General features: G+C 39.9%; 2 protein-coding genes across 3 annotated transcripts in view; one reads left to right on the forward strand and one right to left on the reverse strand.

Annotated features, from left to right (window-relative positions):
• LOC122843339 (solute carrier family 66 member 2) overlaps positions 1-17,623 on the forward strand; it is a 32,572-nt gene extending 14,949 nt beyond the window's left edge. The window contains exon 5 of one of the 2 annotated variants that reach the window (XM_044138008.1): positions 11,597-17,623. In XM_044138008.1, coding sequence (XP_043993943.1) covers positions 11,597-11,807 — 211 coding nt within the window. In that variant the 3' untranslated portion in view covers positions 11,808-17,623. The remainder of the gene's footprint in view (positions 1-11,596) is intronic. The other variant, XM_044138010.1, reaches the window with a different exon arrangement.
• LOC122843333 overlaps positions 1-17,745 on the reverse strand; it is a 705,002-nt gene that overhangs the window by 513,832 nt on the left and 173,425 nt on the right. The window lies entirely within an intron of this gene.

The following is a 17,745-nucleotide window of genomic DNA, read 5'->3' on the forward strand; positions in this document are numbered from 1 at the left end:
CGCGACAGAAGACTATTGGACTGTCGTTGGGTCTTTCTTCCAATGTTCAGAGTTGCAGGCCAATCTGAGGCAAAACTAAACAACATCAGCTCTGTCTGTGATTACTGATGAAGTCATCCTGCTGATGAGAAAATGTTTTATTTATGAAATCCGGCAGCTCTTTGGGGTTTTGTGCTGTCACTCCCACTGAGCAGTGCCTTGCTAATGAGTATATTGTCTTTCAATTGATCATTAACACCGACGTGCGTTTTAGTGGAGCCTGGTGATCTAGAAGTAAGACAGCGAACCCTTCCAGTTTGACAGGCTTGTGTAAATTGGACCTGTTAATAGTATTTCCTAAGACTAATGGTTCATTTAGGCTTCTTAAGTTTCAGGCTGTAATTAGCTGCTTTAATTTACCGTTGATTTTATTTATTATTTTTAAAAGCATGTGGGTATATTTGTACAATCTACAGTAATAACTCCTGGAGACGTTTGAAACTTTGAATGTGGCGCACTTTCAAATCATCGGTGAAAACTCATCATAATTGTTCTTATTATCTGATTTAAATGTTGAATTTGTTTAAATGAAATTGACTTGATCAAAGAGACGATGTTGGAACTTCACTATGAGCCCACGGCCCTGATGAAAAGCTTTCTTTTTTTTTCTTTTTTTTGCGCTACATGAACGCCTCGCGCTCTTTTCCCGCCTCTCTGCTGGTTGGCTTTCAGGATCAGACAAATTACTGGGCTCCAGCAGGGCTGCCTGTCCACTTAATGGGCCACGACGGCTCCCACGCTGGGCCTATCCATGCTCTCTCTGTCCTCAGCCTGATTTTTCGTCTTGCATCTACAGCGCCCAGCAAAGCCCTCTGAAATCTGCTCATCCTCGGTTTCTCAAACTCAGAAAACTGCATCTGTTATATACAATCTGAAATGAAAATATTGGTGTCTTAGCTCGTTTATAGCACACAGTACAGCCGCAGCCCCAGGCCTGGCAGACCTAGATCTGGGTGCCGGTGGCACCGTAACAGTGTTCTAAAAACAAAGGTTCTGCGACTCACCCTGAGAAATTGGAAACTATTCCTGCAGACATGAATTCATCTGATCATGTAAGTAGTCCTGGCGTTGTGGTCTTTACATCGGTATCTTCAGCTTTTCTTTTGAGGGACCCGTAAGCCATTTATCCGTTATAATTTCTAAACACACTTACGGCCAACATCAGAACAAGAATCCAGAGAAACCCCTACTTGCTTATAAATTACCGACTATTTATTCTTATTAAAGATGGGGGACCAATGTGTAGTTTTTACCGTTTTGCCTTTCTTTTTTTTTTTTTTGTTTTGTTTGTATTTCTTTCTAAATCACGTAAACTGCCTTGCTGTTGAAAGTGTGTTGCATAAATAAAATGACCTCTCCTACCTTACCTTTGAATGATTTGCAAATGGAGACGATTTTTAAATTTTAAATATGAGATTCTAACTAGATGCCTCTCCGATGCAAATGTGTGCAAAGCTTTGTCGATGTCCCACTAAATAAATAAAAAAAACTACAGACAAAATATTTAGCAATTACAATGTTTCCATTAAGTAAGAAATGCAGTTAAAATCATGTCAGTAAGTCATTAAGAAACATTCCACGCCATGATCTGCCGACCACTTCCTGTTGTCTTTGTTGCCGCTAGCAACATCCAGCATCTAACCGCATGCAACATTTTTCTTCTCATACTTTCTCAGTTACAAAATTGACTTTGTAATGTTTTTTTATCTTTTCTGTTTTGAAATAAACACATCACAATTTACTATTTCAATCAACTGTTAAGCCTTCCAGGCATGAAAAGCCCATCTAAAAAGAAAAAAGAAAAACATCATCAATGAGATGATCCAAATCTCACACAAAAACCTCAAACATTACTTAGGTTAATTAAAAGGGCTTTTTTATATCGAACAAATGGTTGAAATGAAAGCAATCAAACAAAACAAATAATCTCTCTGGTACATTGGGACTTGAAAGCCATTGTTGTGTTGAAAGGGTAAGCATACAATCATTTGTACAATTCATCATTTCAACTGTTTATGTAAAAATTATATTGATTTGAGAAGTCTTTTTATTTTTATTGTTCTTGTTAAAGTAGGATTTAGTAAAGGGGAAAATAATATGCAGAAAGTTTCTGAATTGTGGTGTCACACACTGAGTACCGAATCCAGACAACTTTATGAGCCAAAAAGAAGCCAATGTTGGCGATTCATTCTGATTTTATAAGGTCAATATTTTTAATGAATTGTTCAGCAAGGAGGTAGAAGTCAGGAGAAAGGTGAATCGAGACCTAAAAGGACTGACTTTATCAAAGTATGTAAGAAGAGTGTGTGGTCGTCCTTCAATTAGATTTTGATTGACAGGAAATTTTCAAATATCGCTTGATGATGCAATATTGAAAGACTGAAAGATTAGTACCTGAACACCAACTGTAAAGTCTTTAAAAAATGCAAACATTTTAAAAAGACTTAAATAATTAAGCAACGCTAAGCCTGGTGGGAGCACCTGATGGAGGCTTATCATACAAACCCTGGACTTCAACCTGTTCAATCAGAAAACTTCTGATGTGATTTATCGGTTTCAAATCGCCAATGTTTTTAGCATTCCTATTTTTTAAAAATAGGATAATATTTACTCTTTAAGCATTAATGCATTATTGCTATGTCGTCGTTATGTTCTGCATGGCCCAATTCAAGACGACTTAAAATGATCCTGTGAAAGCCGCCCAGTTAGAGGCCTGAAGTTGAGTGCTGGTTTATGCTCTGTTCCCCACTGTTCTCTCCTTCAGCCATCAGCTGCTGCGCCACACAAGGCGTCCTGCAGGACACTGTCATTTCCACTTCTGTTTGTTGTGTGTGTCCTCTCCTCCCCGGGCGCGCAACCTGTTGAGTCTGACAGGCTGTTGCTAGGTTACTTTACCTTGCCGCTCTGTTCCAAGCGTCTGAGAAAGAATGTGAAAAACCTACAAAGCCAGGATGTTTTTACCTTCGTGTTACATATTTTTTTATTATTATTTAAAGGTTAGAGCATTAGTTTGGAGTTAAGACTGGGCTTGTTTTGTGTTCCAGCTACAATGAAGGTAGATTAGTTCAAAGAAAAAGGTGATTTTCAAAGAAATAATAAGCAGGTTGTGCAGAAGCAAAAGAGAAATGTCAGGAAAGCAAAAGATAAAAATGACGAGATTAAATCATTTTTCTCTTCGCTGAGAAAAATGTCTGTATGTAGGAAATGAATGATATAAGTAAGCTTCAATATGTCACTTGCTTAGTAAAAACTGATGGACAGTTCTAAAAATAAGATTGGTTTGGTTTCATATCCAAGTATCGGACAATCACCCCAAATTAAGAAAATTGGGGCTGGTTCCTAACTGCAAGATCAGACTGTTGTCACGGTTTAATCTGTGGGATGAGAGATTGTTTTGGGTGAACTCGTTGTAATGACAAAGGCATTTTAGAAATGTGTCACACGAGTGTGCATATGCAAGCGAATGTCAGATTTGGGAGGTTTGATGTTGCTACCCTGGAGAGACATTTCTCGTGTTCATCATCGTTCCAGTGTTTGTATCTTTTTGGAAGCTTTTCCACTTACCCAGTGGCAGGGAATGAAGTCCAGGGAGGACAGGAGTAAGAATGACTTATGCTGGACGTCGGCAGTGTGCACACGCTCCGGTGCTTTGCCATAACACCTTGTCAGACAGTCGACAAGCAGAGCCGTTTTTAATCATGAAATATGAGCTTGTTTCACGTGGGAGGGTGATGTGTCCTGCTCTGTCCCTGGAGCTCGGCGCCGGAGGCATTTGGTATTTATCTGAAATTAATTCACAAGCCACAGGTTCTCTGTTCTTCTCAATGGTGCCGTTTGACAACGGTGACTTCTCTGTTACCGTAACGGGTCCTTAGAGGTTTGAAGGGATGCCACTCATGCATTGTGTACGTGGGGACAGCATCAATACTCTGGTAACCCCCAGGGTTGTTACCCTTGTCTCCTTTCATTGTTTGGATGGTTCTGTTTGTCTCAGTCCAGTCTCCTGCTGAATAAGACTGAGGTAGACTTCAACTACAGTCTGGATCTTTCTACCTGCGCAGTCTGTGCTTAGTGCTATGTGTTTCTAATTTGGTCTTTACTGGCCTTTCTTAGCTAAAGCTAACTTTCAACTGATCACAGTTTGACATACATATAGAATTGAAATATATGTCTTGTTAGCTGGCAGAATGCATGGAATGTTTGCTGAGTTCACTGAATAACCTCAACGTCTCACTATGATAATGGTGCAGAACACATCTAAGCAGAATGGTGTTTAGCTAGTTAGCTAGTCTCTACATATTTGTTAAAACTGTCACCGTGTCGTGACAGTATGTTATGAGAGATGATCTATGGAAACATGGATCTCCTGCAAACTTCTCCCCGAGCTGCTATTGCCGTCTGGAGAAATGCACCGACCAGAATCAACCAATCAGAGCCAGGAGGAGGGTCTTAGAGCTGTCAATCAACCTCATGTAACTGCTGCTAAATGTACTAATGGCAGAGAAACAACTCACTGTTTATCTGTCATCATCAGTGGCCATGCTAAGTACTCAACAAGATCTGCTAGCTGCAGCGTAGCAGAAGGAATGGGGGGGAGGTGGAGGGGAGTGGGGATGAGCAGCACCACATGAGATTGTGACTGACAGCGCTAAGACCCACCTCTGAGCTCTGATTGGTTGTTACATAATGCTGTTAGAGCTGCATTATGTAACATTTCTGACCTTTTTCTTTTTGTACGTGTTAGTTATCATTGTGTTGTGACAGTATAACACAAGATTGATAATCGGCGCATACATGGGTTTGATTGACAGCGCTAAGACCCGCCTCCTGGCTCTGATTGGTTGTTTTTGACCAAGAGCGGTGCATTTCTTCATGGCAATAGAAGCTCAAGGAGATAAAAATGTTTTCAAAGACTATTTGTCTCCTAGTATAATATCTCTACATGGTGGTAGTTTTAACAAATAAGGAAGAAAAAAAAACACATTTGTGTAAAAGTTACATCCTGCAGCTTTAATCAGTTTTCAGAGTATTTAATGCATGAATTACTCTCTCTTTGCCTGACTCTTTATCCCTTGTTACTCAATTATAAGAAATCCTTTCTGACCGAGTTGGAGAACTTAATGATCATACATCATTCAACAAAGTAAAATACAATATAAGAGCTCAGTGGTGCCATTCGGCTTCTTTGTAACATGCTCCTTTGCTTACAACAATTAGCAAAATCTTAATTGGCAATTAATTTGGAGCTCCCTAATAAGTTCCCTTTAGACCGCGGCCAAACACTGGCTTTTTTTGTCATGAGGGACGAGCAGCATTGAGGAGTTGTCATCAGTCTCTTGAAGCTGAGGAGTGCACATAAAACCAAAGTGAGCCGATCTGAGCCGGCGCTCCAGTAAATATTTGTGAAGGTTGATGTTTTATGGGCGACATTAGGTCAGATGGAGGGTTGTTTGTACAGCTTCACTGGGATGTGGTCATGTTTTCAAGCTGCTGCTATAATTACCTGGTCCCGACACACCGAGACGGGCCATAAATAAAACACGGCCCACACTCGCACACGAACGCAACACGGAGAGCCAGCCGGGACGTCCGGCGAGCCAGCCGCTGCCTTATAAGGACCGCGGTGTTGAGACGCATCCTGGTTTACCAGATAACAGAGCCTTATTTAGGCCCGCAGGCTGCTCTCCTCCACATGCAGCAATGTGCTGCAATAGATGTGAATTGACTGGCGTTGCTGTCGGCCAGTAGCTCCCACTCACTGCTTTCCAACCAAATGACCTGGTCTGCGGCGAAGCCCTGCAGTTCTCCACGGAGAAACTCTTCAGATCATCTATCCAACACATCATCTCTCCATCTGTTCTGATCACTCATGGCTCTGACGGATGAAAGGGAAAGTTGCTTCTGTTCCTTCGGGGGTGAAAGTCCAGCTGGGCGAAGCAGCAACAAAGACCAAAGTCATTTGCAAGGGAAGGTCTTGGGCTGTCGTGTAGCGTGCAGTTCTTCCTCTAAACGGGGAAAACACAGCCATGTGATAACAAGTCGCAGCTGTGATTGTTTCATATTTTAGAACAAAAATTAATCTCATAACTCAACTAAATTATTAAAGATTGGCGGAAAATATTACGGTCTTTTTTCTAGCAGCCTGTTTCCTGTTTAATGTGCACAAGAAAAAAAAAGCTCCAATGTGCTGGAACTGTTGCTGCTGCTGCTCCAGAGGACTAGGATGAAAGGATGTCACTTAAACTATACAACTGGAAATGATCACAATTAAGAAATGGGATTCGTCAGCAATTTGCTACTTCTTCAGCCAACATATTTTGCTTAAAGGGTCAGTATGATGTATTTTCCTGGCATATTGTGCCATTTTATCAAATAATTAAGTAACTATGTTAATGTCAGATGTTGTAAAAATGTTGTATGCATTAATATGACTTAAAAGAAATGTCACTTCCTGATTAACACCTTGAAATTGGGCCTCTGCTTCTTTAAGAAACTCCTGCTCTTTCTGAAACTCCACCTTCAGGAAATCATCACAACACCTCCCCTCGATTAGGCATTTAACAGCGTTTTTACCTGTGTAGCACTGAGAAGTAGCTCCTATAATGAGATCAGCAGATGCTCAGTTCCACCAGCTGTTTGCTAATTGTTCCTGGCTAGTCTGAAGGAGCTGAGTGGGAAAATCATGGGGGAGGGCTCTTCTGTGAAACTGCAGCTCAGAGGAAGAGCTATGCCTCAAAGGCAACGCTTAGTCCCACGCAGGCGTTTTGCACAACTGAATGGTTGCCATGGAGATTAAAGGATTTCTCAAACATGCATGAAAGAATCAAAGCAACACTCCAGGTGTGTTTTTGATGAGGGGATAACATTATAACATGATGGAAAGCTCGAATACATTATATTGCCCCTTTAAAAAGTTACCTGACACCCTTTACATATCAAAAAGTTCAATAAATCTAATCCCAATACAAAAGTTATTCATTTTAATCCATAATGCAGAAAACATGTAACACCATTGATTGAGATAGCAACAAAAAGTAACTATAGAAGTCTTTGGTTTTACAGTGTGTGGTGTTGAGCCACCCAGCAATGACAACACACCACTCAAAACAGATTTCACTCACCAGATGTCAGACGGAAAACCGCGCAAAACCTCTCAAGACCAAACAAACATGGCCGACGAGGAAGAAGAAACGATGATGGTTTGTGGACTATTTTTCACCTGAGAAAAAAAAACAAAAACGTCACCGGCGTTCGCCGAGCTTCCTGGTGCACCGTGACTGTTGGTTTGTCTTCTGTATTTCTGTCTCCTGTCTTTCCGACAGGCTACACTTCACATTGAACGGGCTGCGTTCTCTTTTGTTTTTCGGAAAGACCACACACACTGCAATTTTGAGGAAGACAACTCACCAAACATTAGATCAGACCAGTTCCGATGTGCTTCTGAGAAGACTATATCACTCTTAGCACACCACACACAGAAGATCTCATAAGATTATCTTTAGAGCCACCGCAATAATTGGAGGGAGAAGGGAAAATTGCTTCAAAAATCGACATAAATATCTTGATGTGTGAATTAGACATAAGTCGGCCTCTGAGCATAATCCAGAGCATAATGTGGCAAATAAGTAGCCAGACATGAATTGATCGAATGCCAAACCAAACAGCAGGTACACGACGCCATAACTGAGAGAGCAGGGCAAAGGGAGCAGTGGGTGGGGGGATGTAGTTGCTGTTTCCACGGAGCTAACAAGCTCCATGCCGAGAGACGGGAGCATGAGGGAGGTAGGTTAGGTAGGCAGAGGGAAAGAAAGAAGAAAAAGCAAGCAGGAATGAAGAGGCGGGGTGAATGGATGGAAGGGAAGGGAGACATGCTGTGGAGAGTAGGCTCATGATGAAAGGCCAGGCAAAAAAAAACAACAAAAAAAAAACGGCAGGATAGATTGCCAGTGGGAAAAGAGTTGGAGAGAAATGAGTGAGTCTGAAGAAAGTGGCAAGATTGGCAGAGGCAGACGGTTGGGGTTACAGTCAGTCCAACTGTGAGGAGAGACGCTAGATTACTTCTTATCCCTCCTCCGGATATGCTAAGAAGCTTATAGGATGGCAGGAAATTTTCTGACACAAAGCTTACCTTTTTTATTATTATTATTATTATCAGTGACTATTGGGATCAGAACTTCCCTCCTGACTTATTTATTTCAGGGCTTTCTGTTAGACTATTAAAGGAAATCAGGGCAACACAGACATTTAGTGACTTTGTGTACAATTCAATCAAAGGTTCTGACCTTACTACAGGATTTTAGTGTTCATCTGCAACATTCAAAAAACAGCTGAAGAAAAGCCCCTGCTGGCTGACCACATGAGTTTTCACAGGAGTTTCTAGGCCAACGTACTAAATTTTGAATAAAGCGGACGAAACAACAGTGGTGTGAATGCATCTCAAAATTGATCAACTAGGGTGGATTCACGCCAGCCCTGTTTAGTCTGCTTCAATCAAGCTAGTTTATTTGTCTAGAACAGTGGTGGGGAATCCCAGTCCTCGTGGTCCAGTGTCCTGGATCTCTTAGAGTCTCCCTGGTCCAACACACTTCAAGCAAATGGCTGAATCACCTCCTAAGAGAAGTCGAAGTTCTTCCAGAGTCCTGCTAATGACCTCATTGTTTGAGTCAAGTGTGTTGAAATAGAGACACAACTAAAAGTTGCAGAACACTGCCTCTCGAGGCCTGGAGTTGCCCAACCCTGATCCGGAACAGAAAAGTCAAACTCTCGTCTGCCTCCTAAGCAGAAATCCACCTGATTTGACAGACTTTCTGGAAATGCGAATCATAAAGGTCTACGGATACATTAAGTTTGCGAGACGAGAGAACACAGAATGTTGGGTTCAAAATAAAGTTACGGGACGGCATTTTAGAGATATGTTTGCAAAACTTTGTCAAGTAATCATAAAATACTCCAGTCCAGGTTCTTCTAAAACAAAAAACAAAACTGTGAAATGGCTCTTTATTGCAGCTCAAAATGAAACTGTAAAACAAATGCCAACAAGATGCCTGTGACAACAGTCTCAGGGTAACTCGGGAACTTCTGCCTTTTTGTACAGCAATATCTGAGCTCAACCCCAGCAGGATCTATTGACGTTTTCTTTGGATTTGGTCAACATAATCTCCATTTATCTGCCTGATGGTTCTTTAAGTAAGTTTCTGCAGGTTGGAAAGCGACAGGAGCTTAAGAATTGTGGAGTCAGGTAATTGTTTAAACCTTAAATCGGTGCTGGTACTGAGAGGGGATCTGTCAGGCTCTGTCTGATTCAACTCAGTAGGGGACATTGATTGAGCGACCACGCTCTGCGCTCGCTCCGCAGTAATCACCCGCCGCAATTTGTAGCCTCAAGAAAGTGAGATGCTACAAGCAGGTAAGAGAGGAGACAAACGACACAATCAGCCGCGGGGAGGTGCTGAGCTGGAGGACCGATAGCGAGGCTAAATTAGGTTTCTAATCACCGGACACGAGTTTTAGCCAAGACTATACGTCAAGTTGTGGTTTAGTCACAGCTCTCTCTACGGGTCTATCCAGGCTCTCCGGAGACTCAGGAGTCTGAGGCAGATATCTTTGGATCTGAGCAAATATAGCTGGATCACGGGGGATAAACCAAGCCATTAAGTTCCAACTCTGTGATACAAAGAAGTGTCCCTGCAAAGCTCATTCAAATAGCGCTGACCAAGCAAAGCGACGAGCTTTGAAATGCCTCAGCGTGCGTTCATATTGTCACAGGCAGGTTGCTTTAGGAAACACATCTGAGGACTGCAGACAATGATGACTTGGTCCTGCCTTTGTCAGCACGCAGCCGTGACTCAAACTGAAGTGTCTTTTCAAAGTACTTCAGACAAACACAAGTGAGTTCAGCAAAACTTCAAATTGGTTCTGCAACATCTAGAGCTCACTTCCACAGAAGGTCCGTTAAATGTGTCCTTCTGTCGGCACAATATGGTGACGTTTAGATTAAATGTCCAAAATACTTTTGTTCAAATACAATCACATTGCAGCACCAGAGCTCTTTTGTCTTTAAAGAGAATTATAAGTGACTGTATTCACCCGATCCTCAGTGTCCAGTTTATCTCTCAAGTCCTACAGTCATGTTCAAACAAGTTTAGTTTTACAAAACTAGATATTGCAGTACTTTTGTAGTTTCTGCGTTACATAAGGGAACCACTAAAACAGGGCGTACTGAAGAATAAAAATGTAATGTCGCAGTGGAGTCTGGTCGCCGTTTATACTGTCAATGATGTAGACACCGGCATTTTTACTCTTCTTCACTGGCTCCATTTCTCTTTCCGCATCAATAGGCCCCATTGCATTTCTGATGGGGAATAATAGATGCTTGGATGAACTCTGTCCCACCAAATTACACGACTGTTCTGTTCTTCTGTAACAGTAAAAGTTTGTATTTTACCTATAAACATGACCTCCAGTTGCGTACATGGTGTGTCCTGGAAGCTCATTTATGGGTTTTATAGTCACAAATGTGCCACAGGATGTGGAGCTAATAGCCAACCAGAGCTCTGAGTATTACAATCATTATTTCAATTTCCTATTGTTTTTACTCTGCTCCAGTTGCTATTTCCTTAATATCTTTCCTCTGACCACCCATTCCCACTGTGATAAGTATTCATTCTCTGTTACTAAATTGAACTTGGGCAAAACGAATCGAATGCCGTAGAAAACCAGAACAGGAAAATAAACTCAGCTAGGCTTTCATTCTTAAGCAAAATGGAAAAAGGATATTTTGCGGGTGAAATGAAAACTGTTTTACCAAACATTTTTGTTCACAAGTCAAACGCAAATATTTGCGTGGGAACTACTTGGTGAATAATTTTATATTACACAATGCATGGTTAAAAAATTTTCATAGTTCAGAGTTTTAAACTGTGCATGACTATGAAGTGGAAAGAAAAAAATTTAACATTTTAGCTAGTGAGAGTTTCTGCTTTAATTATTAATTTTTTGTAAGTTCTTTCACATTTTAGAACAGGAAGTTAAGAGGCGAAACAACTTTTAGCACATCCTGCAGGCTATTCATAGTCAGTAGATTAAAACCCTGCTTTTAAAGGGGCAGTATTACATTAAAACATTTTTTTTAGCTTTCCATTATGTTATAATGTTATTCACTCTTGAATAACTTACCTGGAGTGTTGCTTTGATTATTTTATGCATGTTTAAGAAATCCTTTAATCTCCATTCAGTTGTGGAACTGCTGATTAAACGAGCTACTTCTCAGTGTAACGCGGGTAAAAACATTGTTAAACGTCGCTAAACAAAGAGGAGAGATATTGTGATGACTTCCTGAAGGCGGAGTTTCAGAAAGAGCATGAGCTTCTTAAAGAGACAGATTAAAGAGTCAAACTTTTTTTAAGTAATATTTGATATATACAGCAACTGAAGGTACTTGATTGTGCTATAAAATGGAAAACACATTACACCGCTCCTTTTAGCTCTTTTAGATGAAGGAGTTCTACTACAATACTTGCCATATTTGATCATACCTTCTTTTTGTCCTCCCTTTAAGCATCAAGATGGTGCTGATGTGGACCAGCGGCGACACCTTCAAAACAGGCTACTTCCTGCTCACGGAGGCCCCCATGCAGTTCTGGACGTGCGGCCTGCTGCAGGTGTTTGTGGACGTGGCCATCCTGTTCCAGGTCTACTACTACAGCCGCTACCCGCAGAAACCCGTGTCCCACACCGTCTCCCACACCACCAGTGCCAAAGCTCTCTGAGGTGTTCCACGTGTCCCGAGGAAACTCCGAAAGGAGAGTGGCGAGGAGGGGGAGGTGGGGGGTTGGGGACGCCCAAACACATGCGCCAAAGGAGTTGCTGCTTCTGCACCTCGGCACTCGCAGCAAAACCTTGAGGAACGCTCAGCGATCATGAAGACTTCTTTCTTTCCCGGCGCTGAAAATGCACGCATCATGCAATTGCACCCCACTCAACAAATCAGCATGTGCATGTGGAGGATTTTTTTATTTTTTTTTAAGTTTATTCTATATGCGTATATATTTTTTGTTGCAAGAGCGAAAACGCAACATATGAGAAGTATAGATATGTTGGGAGCTCAGAGGAAGGCGGATGAGTTTTTGCCGTCCACACATCCTGATGAATGTTGCACGGAACCTCTGCCTTAAGACTCGTAACCAAACACGGCTCAACGCATTACCAGCCATCCGAGTGGTGTGTTCAAAACCCGTAGGAGATCCACGTTACTGAATGTACAAACAGGCATGTCTGGTCTAGTTGGACAGAAGTTCAAAATTATTGTTTTGTTTTCTTTTGGGTTTTTTTAAGATAAGACCAAATCAGGAAGGAATTCTCTGAGAGTTTTTTCTCTGACTCTCGAGGAAGTTACACTGGCCTGAAACTGCATCACTTAGAAAAAAAAACAACAAATGAGTGGCCTTGAGACAGAGATAAGAAACTGAAGCTCCCTATGGCAGCAACATATGTTTTCTATCTGCCGTTGATTACATTTTTTTATATGATTGTTATTTTTATTATTACTCTGATGCCACAGATTTCAGCCTCAGCTTTAGTTTTTTGTTTCCACTCGACTTCTGGGTTGTGACATCAGAAGCTGGGCTGATTCATGGAAGCACATGGGTTTTAGAATTTGGGTTACTGATATTGTGTTCATTGTTGATGCTAAAAAGTGTCTCGTATCTGTAAAAAATTAAATAAAATTAAAAAGAAAATACAGTGCAGTTTAAGGATGCCCTCCTAACGGAGCTGGTCAGATTTTCTGCATATTCAGACTTTGTTCCTGATTCATTGCTGTGGACAGATTGCATAAATTTAATCAAATTAATGTATTATTTAATAATCCACAAATGACATCGTCCATATTTTCTGAGTGAGAAAATATGTTTCTTCTGCTCTATTTCTTCCCCTGAAACTTAAATCTTTCAAATCGTTAAACAGATTTTAAAACAAAACTTTCAAGATTTCATTTATGAAAAGGACGAAAAGTGACCAGACCAGCCTGGTTCTATGTGAAAATGACATGGACACCAGCCGGCCCCATCCCATGTCCGATTGGTTCTTATGTAGAACCTGCTTGACCGCATGAAGTAGGCTAAAAGATCTCAAGAAGCTACACATCATGTTTGAAATCATATCGGAATAAATGCAATTATATTTATCAGGTTGGAAACAAACCCCTTTAGAAGTTTGTTTTCAGATTTTACACTAGAGTACACAAGTACAAAACACAAGTCCACCTCTGACAGGTTTTAAGGTGGTCTAGTCAAAGTCTTGACTTTGAGATGCCATTATATGACAGGCCTTCCTAAGTGACTGTATTGATTGTACAAAGAGAGGGTTAAAAATTCTCTGCAGTAAAATCCTTATTTCCAGTTACTGGTTGTTTACATTTTCACATGGGGTCAGTTTGGTTTGGGTATCATTTTTCGTTGTTGTCGCCTTTTGCATTCATTTTTATATTGTTGTGTTTTGTTGCGTGTTTGATCAACTGAAACAAAAGCCAAAAACAGAAGGAATCTGTAAAAGGTCAAATCCTTAATGCCACAGACTGTTTATTTTTTGAAGTATTGCGAAAATTCATTTGCACTGAATACTTTAATCCAGTCCAGGTCTTTCTTAACATTCAGTTACCCTGAGAATTTAGACTAACAAATCTTAAACGGACAAAACCACTTTTGTCAATTTAAGAACTGTTGTTCTTATCTTCCGTGGATTCATTTGTAATTTCTCTTTTACAAACTTTGCGTTCTGTATTACTCTGTCCTAAAAGCCATGTAACAGACTGAAAGTGCTTTGTTTTGAAAACAGCGAGTCTGAATGTGAGAAAACGAATCACATATTTTATGCTGCCATGTTGTGTACAAACCAGGTCCAGTCAAATGAAAGATACAAAATTCAAACTGTGCTACTGTGTCAGAATGGGGTATGTTACTCCGGCCATTGTCTCACTGTCTTTTTTTTCTTTTTTAACTTCTTTCCCCAATGTTATTATATTATCAACCAGTTAATCCTGAGATCCTTAAGAGATCCAACTGTGTTTTCTGCCAGTTAATTAGAGAAGTAGGTTCGGCTGCTGTCAGTTGAGTCGCTCCATGTATTTTGTATTAAAACCTGAGGGAATCTTCATTGGCGCAGACAGAGAACCTGCATAAAGTCTCATGAGATTAGGTAATGTTAATGTTAGGTCATTGGTGCAGTTTGTGATTTTACAACTCGTCCTCTTTCATTTCTGTTGCTCACAGCATCAACAACTAAGGCAAAATTAGAACTACATTTTCTCACCCAGCAGTTAGCCATTGCTTGTGCGTCAGCGCCCAAAACATCTCCTAGCCTTTAAGAGTAATGGCTAGCTCACCTCTAAGCAAGTATAACATGGATGTTGGGGTGATGTCACATTGTTTTATGTTGTAATTTTGAAAGCCAATTGGATTTGCCAAGTTTAAAAAAAAAGTTTTACACAGCCTAGTGACCAACCCTGCTGCTTTAGCCAATGCAAGTTGAAAATGGTGTGTTTGTCAGCATTTTCTACATTTAATGAGATTCAAACAATCAGCGGTTAAAAAAAGCATTTTGTTACCAAAGCTTTTTGTATGATATGATGTTGGATTTTGAAGTTGGGGCTTGTTGGAAAACTTTGACTCCCCACACTCATGACTTGAAGAAACATTCCAGTTGATATTCTACAACCTGGAACCTGGAAATTCAAAATCTGCCAACTTATTGGACGGGTTTGACATCCCAAAGGTAATAGAACCACGAGTAAAAATACCACAATCTCAGTAATAACCCAAATCTAAAGCAACAATGTGTAGAAAGATTTAACTGCTGTTATTAAGACAGTCTGCCAACAAGCTCAAAATTTGCCAACTGTAGTTTTAAAATGCCATCGTCTTACCAAAGTGTGTTTTTCTTTGCAATTTGAAATACTTCCTAAGAGTTTTTTGTTGTTTGGTTTGTAAATGAATTAAGTTCAGCGTAGAAAACCATTTTCCCAGTTGGCTGGCCAACAATGCTTAGCAACAGGTCAGTACTGCATTACTACTGTATGTTCCACTTTTTGTGGCATTTCATGGACAATAAACAGCAGAAATAACAATAAGAAAAATGTGGTTGATTTCAACATCGTTTTTTTACTGGACAAAATCTTCCAGTAAAGAGATTATGTAGCTGTTTCTCTAACTAGCTAGCAACATATTGGCTACTTTCTGTCTTACAGTTCTGTCTTTGTGCTCTGAAGTTGGATTTTTTTTTTCTTTTTCTTTTTGAGGTACAAGGCAGAAATACAATCAGAATTAAAACTGAAAAAAGCTTGACTAGCAGCTTTAACTTTACAACATAGCTGTGTGTATACAAAATGCAGTGAAGATTGCTGATGCTAAGCTATTCATTAGCACATCTGTTCCTTATGTGTTTAAACTCTCAAATAAAGAGACAAACATTATTCATCACCTTACAGCTAGTAGTAGTTTTCAATACAACAATTAGCACATCCCTTGTTGTATTACTAGCTAGAAGCTAGTTAGAAAACTAGCTTTTCTAATGAGAAAAACTAGTTTTCTAGCAGAAGCTAGCTTCTAGCCTTAGGAGCTAGGAGTAAGAAAACAAGGGAATACTTCTAACTTGGGAAACATATCTAATCAAGCTAACGTCTTAGCTAGAAAATTAGCATCTGCTTTGTAGCTCTGTTAGCATAATTACATTTTAGTAACCTGCTGTAAAGATTGATGACTTTGTCCTTTTTTGATGTTGACACACATTACATCTTAACAGATGTTGTAGAAGATGACTTTATTCGTAGCATAAATTTCACAGGAATAAAAAAAGAAATTATTGAAAAGCAAAGTGGCTAGAATCATAATTATATAAACAGTAGTATGAAAAGAAGAACTCTTGTGGATTAAAAAGCGTATTAATAAAAAAATAATATGGCCTGTTGGTAGATTGGACCTACCACTCTCCAGCTTTATAGTGACATGTTAATGATTATAAGGGCAGAAATGAGTACGACTCCTGTAATACTGCTTGTCAATGATAAATAACATCATATTGGTCATGTTAGGCTACAGAGATTCAGCTTCCATGTTTTAAAAATACAATTATTTATGAGAAATGATTACCAAAGCTTGAGTTGTTAAAAAATGTAACTATTTTTGTATTAATGTCGACCTTCAATATGTTCAGCAAAAACTACACGTTTTCCTCTGTCAGTGGCATCATTTGATATCCTCCTCCATGGCTCCATGTTGCAGCATATTGATCTGGTCAGGCTGTGCTCATTGTCGGCTAAATGAAAAATAATTTCCTTCTTAGGGAGGAACTGGAGAGCACTGGTTTTAAGTTTCTTCACTGTTTTAGGTTTCTTCTCTGTTTGTGTTTTGGAGGAGGAGCACAGGCTGTCAGCCCTTCAGCGAGACCTGATTCTGTCCTGTTTCGCAGCAGAAACTTCTCTTTGTTTCCACACGGACCGGCAAAACGCTGCTCTGAATATTTTTAGGAGGTAGAAGAAGAGAAGAGGAAAAATAGATCCTCCTTGAGTGACTCTGTGGCAGGAGTTGAAGTGTACATTTCGTTTACAACTATTTTATTACCTGCTTTTCGTGCTATCTTTTAATGCCAAAGTAAAGCGGTGGACAGCTGTTATTTAAAGTCTGTCGTCTGGTTCAGATCAAGTTGAGCTCAGAGTGGAACTGCTTTTGACCGTTTCAATGCATCACTTTTTTTTTCCTGTTTTCTCTTTAAACCTAGAAACCATTGGCTTTTCTCCTTTTTCTTTTTGTATGTACCAAAAATACCAGTACCAACTGTTTGTTTTTATTGATCCTCCTACTGTTGCTTCATTTTTCTATAAAACTCTTGGTCCAGTTCGACGGCTCACAGACACTCTGGGCTGTTTACACAGTCTTATCAAATGTACTGTGGCATTACCACCCAATAAAGAAGACACTGCTGAACCTTGACTTTTATTTTTCCCCCTCAACATGACGGAGATGCTTTTATTGTTTGTTTGTTTGTTTTCTACCAGACATGCACAGTTACTCTGGGAACCATCAGCTGTCGGCGGTGGAAGGAGCCACCAGCTGTGGTCCTTCTTTGGGCATCTGAAGCAGAAGCACAGAAATTAAAACCAACACAGCGGAGACGATAACAGGAAAATAGCAGCGGAGTCACCGGACATGAAAGGGGTTTGAAAGGACGTTTTCCAAATAGAGGGACAATTTTTTAAATATATTGAATTCTTTTCAAAACTTTCAGGGCTGCAATTACCAAGATGCATTGGCTCTCTATGCGAGCACACGTTAACTTCTCAGTCTGAGTTGGTTGTTGACTCCATTATTCTGTCAGTTATTTAATGTAAAAAAAATACAAAAAAACTCAGTCAAAAACTGTCTATGACTGACATAAAAGTGGAGAAACTAAATTACAAGCTGAGAGGGTAAAATTTATTTAAAAAAAAAATAGTTTCTACTCTATCTGCTCTTCAGTTTCATGTTTGTGATAAAAAAAAACGTCAGGTTTGCTTTTTCTGTCTCATTACTAATTTGTAGAGCTGAAACGATTAAGCCAACTAATCTGATTAATTGCTAAAATTCGATTATTGAATTAATTGTCAACTAATACAATCGATTAATCGTTTGTGACAAAGTGTTTTTTTGCCTTATTTAAAACAGAAATTGAGTTATT

The sequence above is a fragment of the Gambusia affinis genome, linkage group LG14 (genome assembly GCF_019740435.1).
Source record: "Gambusia affinis linkage group LG14, SWU_Gaff_1.0, whole genome shotgun sequence".
Classification (NCBI taxonomy): Eukaryota; Metazoa; Chordata; class Actinopteri; order Cyprinodontiformes; family Poeciliidae; genus Gambusia; species Gambusia affinis.